The 12,321-nt window shown below is 38.5% G+C and overlaps 1 protein-coding gene across 3 annotated transcripts; it reads left to right on the top strand.

The window, feature by feature from the left end:
• On the top strand, positions 1-12,321 carry LOC131232435 (protein GRAVITROPIC IN THE LIGHT 1). 3 transcript variants are annotated; one of them, XM_058228654.1, is made up of 3 exons: positions 1-192; positions 445-506; positions 10,689-12,321. In XM_058228654.1, the coding sequence occupies exon 3, from the start codon at positions 10,755-10,757 to the stop codon at positions 12,015-12,017; it is 1,263 nt and encodes a 420-aa protein (XP_058084637.1). In that variant the 5' UTR covers positions 1-192; positions 445-506; positions 10,689-10,754; the 3' UTR covers positions 12,018-12,321. The 3 variants fall into 3 exon arrangements, with proteins under 3 accessions (XP_058084637.1, XP_058084638.1, XP_058084640.1); XM_058228655.1 differs by having other exon boundaries at positions 1-309; XM_058228657.1 differs by lacking the exon at positions 445-506.

Genomic DNA, 12,321 nt, shown 5'->3' with positions numbered 1-12,321 from the left:
CCTGGTCCGTCTCTCTCTCGCCAAACCTGCCCTAAACCCTCTACCCTCTCCACCTCCGCTCCTTCCCTCCTCAAATGGGCTTTCTCCACAGAAAAGGAAGCCCGGAAAGCCCAAGCCCACTACAAAAGACGCTAGCAGGAAGAGGAAGAAGAAGAGTCACGTCTGGATTCGAGACGAAACCCTAAAAATCAGGTAAGCCTTTGATACCTTCTCCTCGTTTTATTTCTGTCCTGTTTCAAGATTCCTTTCGAACATCGCCAAGCTTCCACGCAAGGTTATATACACCCCACTTGGAAAAGGATTTTCTTGGTATTATCACTCATCTTCGATATTCTTCTTCTTCTTCTTCTTCTTCTTCTTCTTCTTCTTCTTCTCTTTCTTGTTCTGAAAATGTCTGCTTATGAAATTCCTAACGATGCTTTCGGTATGCATCGTTCATCTTAGGTTATTATGTTTGCCGGATTTCTTTCGTTGTTGGAGTGCGATCGATATAATAATAGTATCAGGTAAGTAATTTTTCTCTGTTTATTTATTTATTTTTGTATTTTATCAATTTTCATTCATTTGTTGTATTTTGAAGTTTTGCAAGTTCTATGTGACTTTAAACTCTATTCTCTCTTTGCTGATCTCTTAAGAGTGCTATTTGATATGTAAATTAGGTTTCAAAAGATATTTAAGCTTGGGGAAACATATCAGGTGTCATATATGCATAGGTTCCTTACACATGAGTATAGAATATACATTTGAAGCGTTCTTTCGTCTCTATATCTTTATGTTCTTGTTTCTAACTAAGATATGTGGTCAGGCGTTTGAGTTTATTTGTAATTATCACTGAAAACTGTCTCTGGGTTTGGGTTTTATGCCTGATACAAATACTAACAGTGCATTTGGTTGCAAAATTGAACTGAAGTTAGTCTAATGAGGTGACAATCACTAAACCTTAACATTTGCTTATTAAAAAATAAATAAATTGTAATTACATCATTGGGTTGGAGTTGAAAGTGATGCAGCTACAGTTGGGCCCTACCTGTTATAAATGCTTGGAAGCGTCACTAGTTTTCTTTTTTAAACGTTCTGATCTTTGATGAAAATGAATGCTTTACAGTCCAATTCACTTGTGCGTCCAAATGCAGCCTGCCTGATTAGTGATTACAGTCCAAATATGGTGAGAGAGAACTCTCCTTCATCCAATAGTGGTTCAATTGTGTTCTCTGCGAACACTTCCCTGCATTTGTAATATTGTGATGTTTGTCTGGTTAATCTTGATCTATCCCTAGTTTGTAGTATGCTTTGGTTTGCTTGTATTAATTCATTTGGTCAGCCAAACGTCTGCATCTTCATCACCACTGGATATAATGTGATAATCCTTCTCATTTCGCCTATCTAATATGGACTTGGGGCATTGACATGAAATGAACACCTAGGCTTGAGAGTGCAATCTCAGTCAACATGGGACATGTCCCCTTTGGAAAATATGTAACACTTCCAAGTGGATTTCTTGATCTCTTTAAGAATAAGATATGCATTGTCTCTGTTAGTGGGACAACTTACCTAAGTACTGGTATGGGTATCATGTACAACAAGGATCGTTGTCAGTGTCTGTCAAGATCCAAATTCTCAGTATCTGGGGATGACAAAGAGTGGTCGCTGCTCACAAGTATAATCAATACTCCCATGACTTTATCACGAGTTGAATTTGTTGCCCAATAGGTTTGGTTCACTATAAAAAGCATATGGGCTTCAAGTCATGAGGAAGGGGGATCCCTTATCTGTACTCTCGTCCAACTGTCCAAGTATGAGACATGGGCACTTCAGTGTTTGAAGGATCACAGTATCATATCAGAAATCCTCTTCCTAATAAATCAGGACTGATAAACGCAGGCCAAGACAATTATAATTAAATAAACAAGAACCATGATACTTTGATACCTTCAACATGGTGTTGGTGGTGCTGGCAGTGAAGTATGCCATGATCAAAGGGGAACTAGGAAACACTTTCTCCCTTGAAGAAAAGCTGAATCATCAACAATTTTCAGGCAGGACACACTACCACTACCAATATCTGTACATGTTTAGATCCATCCAGTTGGTGTTTACCATATTTTTATCTCATCAAGAGGCTCATAAGATTTATTGGTAAAGAGATAAGGTGAAATACGCTACTACATCCTGCTCGAGAGTTAGTGTTCCTGCTGTCCTGAGGCAATGACCTGGGATCAAGCTTTCATTTCAGCAAGGCAGTGGTTGTCAGGAACCTCTTCCTTTGAAATTTCAAGCATTGCTTCTTTAGCTTCACTGCTTGGTGCTTCCTTCTGTTCTTTTGCCTGTTCGTTTCCTCTTTTGTACATTTGGAGGATGACCATAGCTCTTTAGACATTGTGTTCATTGTGAATTTTCTTCCATCCATCACGAATTTATATGTATTTCTTTTCTCATCATGGATGGTCTTTTGATGTTGTACCCATGGTTTTCCAAGTGTTATGTGGCAATGGTCCATGGGAGTGACTCTTACCATATATCTTTAGAATATTTTTCCGGAAGCTATAAGTTAAAAAATATCATCAAAATGGATGTTCCTCATACTAGGGTAAATATCGCAATTGCAACAATTTTGTAATTGCTCTTTTAAATACAAAGTTTTCATTACCATTCCCATTGATTATCATCTAAACAATGTTTCCATCCACCCCTACTTTTGTTCAAATACTTAGTGGGGTTTTAGTAGGCACCTGACCCATCATGACATCCACTCTTCGATCAACTGTTGGATCATCTTCATCAATTCTAAATTAGGTTTGGGCAATGGTAAGGGCTCATTTGGATTTGGGGTTAAATTGGGTTTCTAATTTGCAGAATTTTTGGGGAAGATTTGAATTTAGGTTAGAGAATTTGGGCATTTTGACAAATTGGGTGTTCAAGTTGAGAGAAAATTGGAAATTTTGCAAAATTGGGTTTTTAAGGAATTTCAGGATTTTCACACAATTGCAATGTCAAGTTGGGAAATTTGGGGAAATTAGGGTTTGGGAATTGGGAAATTTGGGGTTTTGCTAAATTCGTGTTTTGGGTGAGGGAAATTGGGAAAAATTGTAAACCTAGGTTTGGGGGAATCAGGAATTTTTGGGATTGGGAAATTTTTTGGGTTTGACGACAAGGAAGAGTTGGGAAATAAAAGAAAAAAACAAATATTGAGGAGTGAAACCTTCTCAGATACTAAAACTGATGTAACCAAATTGAAAAGGGAGAATCTTGATTTTTGTTTTTGGGTTTTCAAGAGGGGTGCACTAGGTCTATTTAGTAGTGCAAAGGGTGATGCACAAGATCAAGAACCCCAATAGTAATCAACCGTGTGGGTCCTTTCCCATAAGAAATTAATTTAATATCATGTGAGCTGGTGGCCCACGTATCGATTGCTAAACCAATAAGAACAAAAGGTTGTGATTTTATATCTAACAACTTGCTAGCTGCTATGCTAGTACTAGTAATCACAATAAACCCCAGTTCTTCTTCTATCATAGGCAACACATGCCAAAAGGGAAGCAAAACATGTTATAACCTAAGAAAAATCATCTTTATTATTCCATCATAACCATGGCATTAAAAATGCTTACATTATGGCCGTAAAGGCCATCATGTAAAAGAAACAATCACCCCCTTACATTATGGCCGTAAAGGCCATCATGTAAAAGAAACAATCACCCCCTTATGCAATATGGGGGTGAATCGGTCTGTTATGAAAAAATGGGTTGTAGATAAGCCATGGTGTGTTGTAACAGCCGTTATGGGAAAAATGACCTGTAAAAGCCGTTACAGTTCTTGTAATGGCCCAGTACGCCCCCTTGTAAAGGCTGTAACAGCCCCATAACAGTCCATCACGAGGCTGATAAGGTTTTTTTGGATTTTTTTTTTTTTAAATTAACAAAAGAGACCATAACAGCCGTTACGGGGGCCGTAACGGCTGTTACAGCACATATTGGAAAGGTAATAATGGCGGCCGTTACATCCACTGTCACCATTACGGAATACCTTTAGAAACACTCTGTATCAGCATTGTTACGAGGTCGATGCGCTGTTAGAGGCCGATGCAACCATAAAGGGCGCAATTTGAAATTTTTAATCTTCCACTTTTTTATTCATTTCAAACATGAAGGAAGTTTAAAAACTAAGTATAAACCATACGTAGGATTAATTTGAGGACCAAAACACAAAATTTAGTGGGATTCATTTAATCGAAGCTAAGTGGACCGTATTGGAAATATTGAAAGTGGTAACTTAAAAAAAAAAAAAAAAAAGTTTCCATCCTCATTTTGTTTTACTTATACATAACGAGCCTTAATCCATTAAATCATGCTCGGCATGTGTGTGGAACCTAAATAGTGATTAGGTTATGGCTTGTAATTGTGTAATCAACTCATTATTAATCATATGTAGACCTATAATTTTAATTATGTATTGATGTTAGATATTTGGAAGCCTAAATATGGGAGTTTCTCTCTTTTAGAGTCAATCTCAGGTTAATACTATCAGGTAGCCTGAGACAACATTCTTACTAAAGAATGGCTTGTTACACTCTCAAATGCATGTTCAAAACTAGAAAAGAATACATATCTCTCGAATCCTTATATTTTTCTGAATTTATCCAATATCCTTATACATTTCCCCCTTCAAAAAAGTTTTGACCTTTACAAGGCCGTAACCATCGTTATGGCTCATATTGTAACAGTCACACTGTTGGTTGTTACCATTACCCAATACCTTAATCTTAACTCAGAAAGAGTCTTTACATGTTTATATTTTATTTCTAAAAGCAAGAGAAATCCTAATATAATCTTAACCTTATAATGCTTCTAATCCTAGCCATTTATTTCACTAAATATCAAAATGGCCAAAATACCTTTGAATGTTGTCACAACCTTAGAGGCTTATAAAATTTGCAAGATATTGGCTCATTTGAAGAGTGGCCAATAGGCTTTCAAGCAGGATCAATTTCATGCCATTCAGACATCATTTGATACCTGAAAAATGGTTCACTAAATACCTGAAGATAATAATTAAGGAAAACTGGTTCAACCAACTCTAAGAAATAAGTAGACTATTAATGTGGTCCATAGCACACATCAGGACCAAAATCTTCCATTAAATCAATGTAGACCCCCAAAGTTGTTCAAATCTTCATTGGATGGTTTAGATCCTCCTTGATCACAATGCTTGGATGGGTTCGATCTTTGATTGGCCAGCTTGTGTGGCCGAATCATTCTCCTTGCACATACCCTACATGATTGCATTCTAAGTTAGGCATGGCCTAGGTCATGCCGTGTAGAGGACCTTCTCTTTACTGCTCTGTTGGGACTTGTTGCCATAAAAGATTTTGTGATTTCTCTTCTTCCACATGCCCCACACAATTGCATACGACATCATTGTCAAAACAAGAGACCCATGAGGATGAATGTCACCCGCACGGGGTTTGGGCGAACAGGCAAGTGTCGTGGGGTTGCTCCCCATATACGCAAGTTCAATTCCCCTCCCCGGGATTACCCGATGCATGTGGTTTGTAGGTGATTGCGTGCATCCGCAAGGAATAGTCTTGTTTCAAAATGGGGTAGGGACTCCCTGACGTCGTTAAAAAAAAAAAAAGAAAAAAAAGAAAAGAGGATGAGTGTTCATTCCTCCCATCCCTCAGTCCCTTTAGAAATGGATCTAGTGAGGGTCCATAATACACCGAAAAGTGTAAAAAGAGTGACCCCTACAGCCCTTACAAATTTGAAGTATATTTAGTAGTTACTACTAAATAGTTTTTTAGTACATATTTCTGTAGTTTGATCACTTGACAGTTGAGATTACATAGAGACAGACCAGTGTTTCAAATAGCACCCGTAGCATATGCTACGTAGCGTAGCATGGCTGTAGCGCTACGTAGCGTCCTAAATAGTGTAAATCCCCTGTAGCGTACGCTACAGCGCGTAGCGTCCGTAGCGTAAGCTACAATGTATTTTTTTTACTATTTTACTATTTATTTATTTTTTTCACATTTTCTTTGTATCCAATGTTGAGGAATGTGACACTTGTGTTGTACTTGATGCTTTTAACTTATTTCTTTTCATGATTGTGACTTATGGTTTCAATTGGACATTATTAATTAAAGTGGTTTGCTTAGAAAGTTGTTGATGTGATAATTATTGGCTCATATATGTGGATTGGCTTTTGATAAATGATAGCTAATAACTTGTTTGAACATGCTATTGATAAAATGAATCATCTTTTAGGCATTTTTATTTTTTTATTCCTTTTTTTTTCCACTATTTATTATATTTGTCATATTTTTAAATTAAAAAATAGAAAGCTACGTATTTACACTACACGCTACGTATTTACACCACACACTAGAGAGGGCTGAGCGCTACGCATCATGCTACCGCTATTTAAAACACTGATAGAGACATTGTACTTCTAATTCACTGATTGTTAATAGTTAATATTGATACTAAATAGTTCACACCATGTACTTGTAAATCATATCAAATTGTATCATAATTCACATAATGGGCACATAACTGATGACTACATATTTGTGAGTTGTAATCGGCAACCTACTTACTCTGAAAGGAGCTTTTGTCGTCAACCAGTTAAAGGCTTCCTGAAGCTGGCTCATCTTTCTTTCAATCAAGTTACTAGGGAGGGTAGTAGCATCATGGATATTTTCGCTAAGGCCTGAATACGCAAGATCTGTGTGTGGGTCATTCCTATAAATTGTGTTGAAGGATAGCCTCTTGTCCTTTTTCTTCAATGTTGTTAGTATTTTTGTTTCTAATGTTGACTTGAGGGCCATCGAAAGGCTAGGATCATCTGGTCCTTGCATATTTTGAACCAGATATCATCTAAGCTAGGGCTAGCTGGATGGGCTTTGCAAATGGAATCTCCTTTCCATATGCATTACTCAACATGGATCGTTGGCAACTCTCTTAATAGGTCATATGTATAAAGTTTGGAAGTTATCTAAGATTGATTGTTAAGTCTTGTCCACATGTATGGAACCTAGAGGTGATGGGTTATACACACAAAGTTTAGTGACCCCTAAGATTGGTAAATCATATGGAATCTTGAGATATATGTGTATCTATCCTTACAGGTGACAGTGTGATGTATCAATCAGGTGCATCCATTTATTGGCCCCTATCATGGTTGGCTTATGTTTCAAAAATCACATCCCTTTTTTCAATTAACCCCACCTAAGATTTGACTGGTAACCATTTTCAAAGGCAAATTGCTTGGAACATCTAATCCTTGTGTATTTTGAACCATTTGTAGTCCAAGCTAGATGGAACGTCAAAACAGTAAATCTTCCTTTCACATGTACTGTTGAATGTGGACCATTGGCAACTCTTTTAATAGGTCATACACATAAAGTTTAGTCGAAGTTTGCTAGATCATAGACTCTTATGTATCTAATCCTATAGGTAGTAGAATAGGGTCACTATGCACCAAAGTATGTATCCTTATCAAAACTCCACTCCAGATCAAAACAGGGACAAGATTCCCATGGTTGTTAAACATATTTGAGATGGTGTTTTGTCTCTGTCTGTGCATGTGTGCTTGATTTACAACTTGCAGGTCATCCAGACTGTGGGGCACGCTATCGATAGAGCATGGCTCAATAATCACACTGATTGAGCAATCCTAACAATTCAATTGGTAGCTGTCAAATGGACGGTTAAAAGTACTGAGTGGTATAATTCACCAGACAAAGTCAGATGGTTAACCCAGTGTGCACTGATGAGATGCCTAGGGTCATCCGACCCATGTTTATTTTGAACCATTTGACTACCAAAAATGGGTGAAATGGTACACTACCTACGGCCATCCAAATGGAAACTTACAAGCTAATAAGGGTAGTTTTGTCATGTAAACACTAGCAGTGGGGAATATTTTAGTCATGTGAAATTACTGAAAGAAATGATTTTGCCTTTCTATAGTAGTTTAGGGCGTGTTTGGATGATGGACTACCATGGAATGTGATGTAAAACTCACATTATTACTCCTTGTCTTTGATTGGATATTGCAGAATGTCAAATCACGGTAATCCTTCTGAATCACAGCATCACATGGATTGGCGTACGTGTGTTGACGTGACATAGTATCATAGGCCCCATCATGATGTATGGGTTGTATCCACACCGTTCATCCCTCTTGCACGATCATTTTATGGAATGAGACAAAAAATGAGGCATATCCAAAGCAGAAATGGACCACACCACGGCTAGCATGGGTATTGAACACCTGCCATTGAAAACTTATTGGGGCTTACAGAAGTGTTGGATCAAGCTCATTTTTTGGGACACCCTAAAATAATTTTGCAAAATGGATAAATGGTGTGGATTTAACACATCAACAGAATTACATCAAAGTATATCCAACCAACTAAAGTACTTTACGTGTGGGCAGTGGTGTTGCGAGGGGAGTATTGTGTACGGCCACTACTTTATTTTACTTTTGACTATTGTAGTTATGATAATCATTACTTTTTGACCATACATTACAGCACATTACCGTTGTTTCCGTGAATCCAAACATGCCCTTAGAAATTTGCCTTTGACAAAAAAATTATACTAAACTTCTATGGATATATCACCATAAAGCAGCAAAAACAAAAATAACTATGAAACCTGCAAATTTTAATTTCTTGCAGTGTTCCAAATAGAGAAGGTTAATCAAGTCAAATGACCTATGAGTTAAGGTTCCCAAACTTGATGTGGTTAACATATTTTAAAAAAAACAATTCTAAAACCCCCACAGAAGAAGTTGCCGAGCTCAGTCCTTAACAGAGAAGTATAATCTTTGCAAAGCTCAAGCAAAATTTTCTTGTATGAAATCTTGAACCTAAACCAATCTATACCATACCTTCTGATTTAACTCTAATCATTCAATTCAATGACAATGCTACTTGCCTTATTTGTTCTGATAATAACTAACACGCCTGTAAATAATACTATGGGAATACCCATCATAATCCTATACAATCCATAATTAAGCGGAACTTGTTTAATAATTGGCCGGATTACGTGATCTTGGGCATCTTTTAGCGTGAAAGCAAAATTCATGTCTCTCTTTCTCTATTATATATAAAGAAAGAAAGAAAATCAGTGCAAATATAAATATCTGGCTTCATGCTTGTTCCTGCAAATGCTGGGCCAATTATCCATGAATCCCCTCCAGTGACGGCTTCCATAACCTTTTCTTTTCTTTCTTTCTTTCTTTCTTTCTTTTTTTTAAAAAAAAAAAAATTTCCCAAGGTAGCTTGAGTACCATCCTTAGAAATGCATGTGAATTTGTGCTATATCTTTGTTTGCTGCAGTATGCCCATTTTGTACTGACGAGAATGAAACTGTTGATCTCCATGATTGAAATGACACAGACGTACTGCAAATTACAGAGGTTCCTTTACTATTCTGCTTCGAACGCCCTCAGATGCACCTTCATCTCCCCAGCGTTCCTAAGGAATACCACAAATTCGCCCTCTTATAGGACTCTTGCTAATGGAATGGAGAAGAGCACTGCTATTTCTACATGTCGTAACATGACGAACATGTGTGAAAGCTGGGCCACTCATTATTCGGGGCCTATGACAAACATATTGTGACCAGGAAATTGGCTGGTCCACTCACAGGGAAGGTTTAGAGAGCTGGACAATTGGGAAAAAAAAAAAAGAAAAGAAGAAGAGTAGTGTCCATGTTCAATCCACTCTGGCCCATCTGATGGATGGACTAGCTTGGGTTCGGTTCACTGCATGCTCACATTCCACCCCACCTGCTGAGTAGTCTGGACCTTGCATACCACATTAGTGCTTGTATGGTAAGGCCCCTTGTCCATCTGACTTGCACGAGTCAAGTAGATCAACAATTGAAATCATAGATCATGAGGCTGCCATTGGCACTCCTTCAAATTTACCTTGGCATTTTGGGTTCGAGGCAGAATGTCTCAAACTTTGAGTGTGCACTGTCATTGCCATAGCGAATGTGGCTTTTCAAGGGTTTAGGGTTTGTAGGAGCTGAGTGGTGGGGTTTTAAGAATCTTGGGTTTGTTAAGAGCTAACATGCTTGAGGAGATAAAATAACGCAATGTTCTAGAACAATAATACTATTCATTTAGGGCCTTCTTGCTCGGAGAGAACTGTGGTTGGTAAAGAAAATGAATTCCTTTGATGTAACTGTTTCCTCTGTTTGAGAAACTAAAAAAGAGGAGGAAATTGATTTCCTTTCCCAAAAATATTCCTCAAAAAGTAACTAGAAAACTTTTTCCTGAGTAAAACCTGTTAAATATCCTTTCGATGGTGGGAAAAGAGCTGACCCTACCATATGACATTTTATTTTTTTAACAAAAAGTTCTCGTTATTGCACTTTTCCTTGGTTTGGGTAGGTTTGCCCTTTCAAAATGGCAACACAAACATTGGAAATGGAAAAGGAAATCATTTTCAATGCAAATTCATGGTGCAAAACAAATAGGGCCTGGGTTACGTTTCACTGAACGCTGACATCACTTATGTGATTGATTCTTCTTGTCATAGCTACTATTGATTTATTTTGATCCATGTATATGATTGGTTCTTCTCTGTATACATTCATATCATCTAAAAATTATTATTGTTATCACTTTTCAAAACATCTTCCAAGCCTTCACTGATATGTGATACCTTGCAGGTTGAGATCCACCATTATTTTCTCTGAAGAAAGCCCAAAACAACTCCACCTCCAGAGGAAGTAGCAATGCTACCCACAGGATTGAAAGAAAATCAAAGCCGTGAGAACAATAACCAAAAGGTCCATCCTCAACCCATGGAAGAGATGGCAAATCAGGATGCCATGGAAACCCTGGTATCAAAGATTTTCACAAACATCTCCTCTTTGAAATCAGCCTATATCCAGCTCCAAACCGCTCATACCCCTTATGACCCAGACAAGATCCAAGCTGCTGATAAGCTTGTAATCGAAGAGCTCAAGAACCTCTCTGAGCTCAAGCATTCCTACAGGGATAGCAACCCAAAACCCACTTCTGCTTCATCACAGGATTCCCGATTAGTTGCAGAAATCCAAGAACAACAGAGCCTGTTGAAGACCTACGAAGTGATGGTGAAAAAATTTCAGTCCCAGATTCAGACAAAAGATTCCGAGATTCTCCAACTACAGCAGCAAATCCAGGAATCGAACCAGCGGAGGATGAAACTCGAGAAGAGTCTCAAGCAGAGGGGCTTACAAGGCAAAGAATCAGAAGAATCAGAAGTGGAAAATGGATTCTTCTCTATGGAATTAACCCCGAGTCTATTTTCCTCCGCTGTAGAAGCAACCTACAAATCCATCCATGATTTCTCAAAGCCATTGATCAATCTGATGAAAGCAGCGGGGTGGGACCTCGATGCAGCTGCAGGCGCAATCCAACCTGATGCCGTTTACATGAAAAGGGCCCACAAGAAGTATGCATTTGAATCCCACATCTGCCAAAGAATGTTCAGTGGGTTTCATGAGGAAAGCTTCTCTGTTAAGTCAGATGATCTCACATTCTCAAAGGACAGTTTCTTCCATCAGTTCCTTGCGCTGAGGGCAATGGATCCATTGGATGTTCTGAGCCAGAACCCAGATTCCATTTTCGGGAAATTCTGCCGGGGCAAGTACCTATCGGTCATTCATCCGAAGATGGAGGCTTCTTTCTTTGGGAATTTGGATCAGAGGAACCATGTGTCGAGCGGTGGACATCCACGGACACCCTTCTACCAGGCCTTTCTGAAGCTAGCCAAATCGGTTTGGCTATTGCACAGACTTGCGTTTTCTTTTGATCCCACAGTGACAGTCTTTCAGGTGAGGAAGGGGACGGAGTTCTCAGAGATTTATATGGAAAGCGTTGTGAAAAACATGATCATAGGCGAGGGAGATCAAAGGCCAAAGGTGGCATTTATGGTCATGCCTGGTTTTCGGATTGGGGGTAGTGTGATACAATGCCAGGTTTATCTTTTGGGTGCTAAGTGTGCCGAATGAGATCTAATACGTGAGGTGGTCTTGCTTGCGGTGTTTGATGTTTTGTTGATCCATGCTTTCCATTTCCTTTACTGTGGTATATATGGTTGCTATTTCGTTGTCATAATCATAGTTTGAGAGGATGGGAATTTGTTCCTTTCCCGTTGGCTGGCTTTTGGCAGTTTGAGGGGATTCTTCTTTGCCTTTGTAAATTGTAGGGAAGAGAAGGGATTAGCTAGAAGGTGGCCCTTTTGGTGTGTTGTTGTGTCCTTGCACTGTTATTGTTATCTAAAATTAGTACTGTTTATATATGTTGATTTGAATT

The sequence above is a fragment of the Magnolia sinica genome, chromosome 18 (genome assembly GCF_029962835.1).
Source record: "Magnolia sinica isolate HGM2019 chromosome 18, MsV1, whole genome shotgun sequence".
NCBI lineage: Eukaryota > Viridiplantae > Streptophyta > Magnoliopsida > Magnoliales > Magnoliaceae > Magnolia > Magnolia sinica.
Note: the sequence above shows the minus strand (reverse complement) of the source record. Positions and strands in the feature narration are given on the sequence as shown.

What these genes read in the sequence shown, in the direction of transcription:
- LOC131232435 (XM_058228657.1), top strand. Translation starts at nt 10,755, where the DNA reads ATGCTACCCACAGGATTGAAAGAAAATCAAAGCCGTGAGAACAATAAC.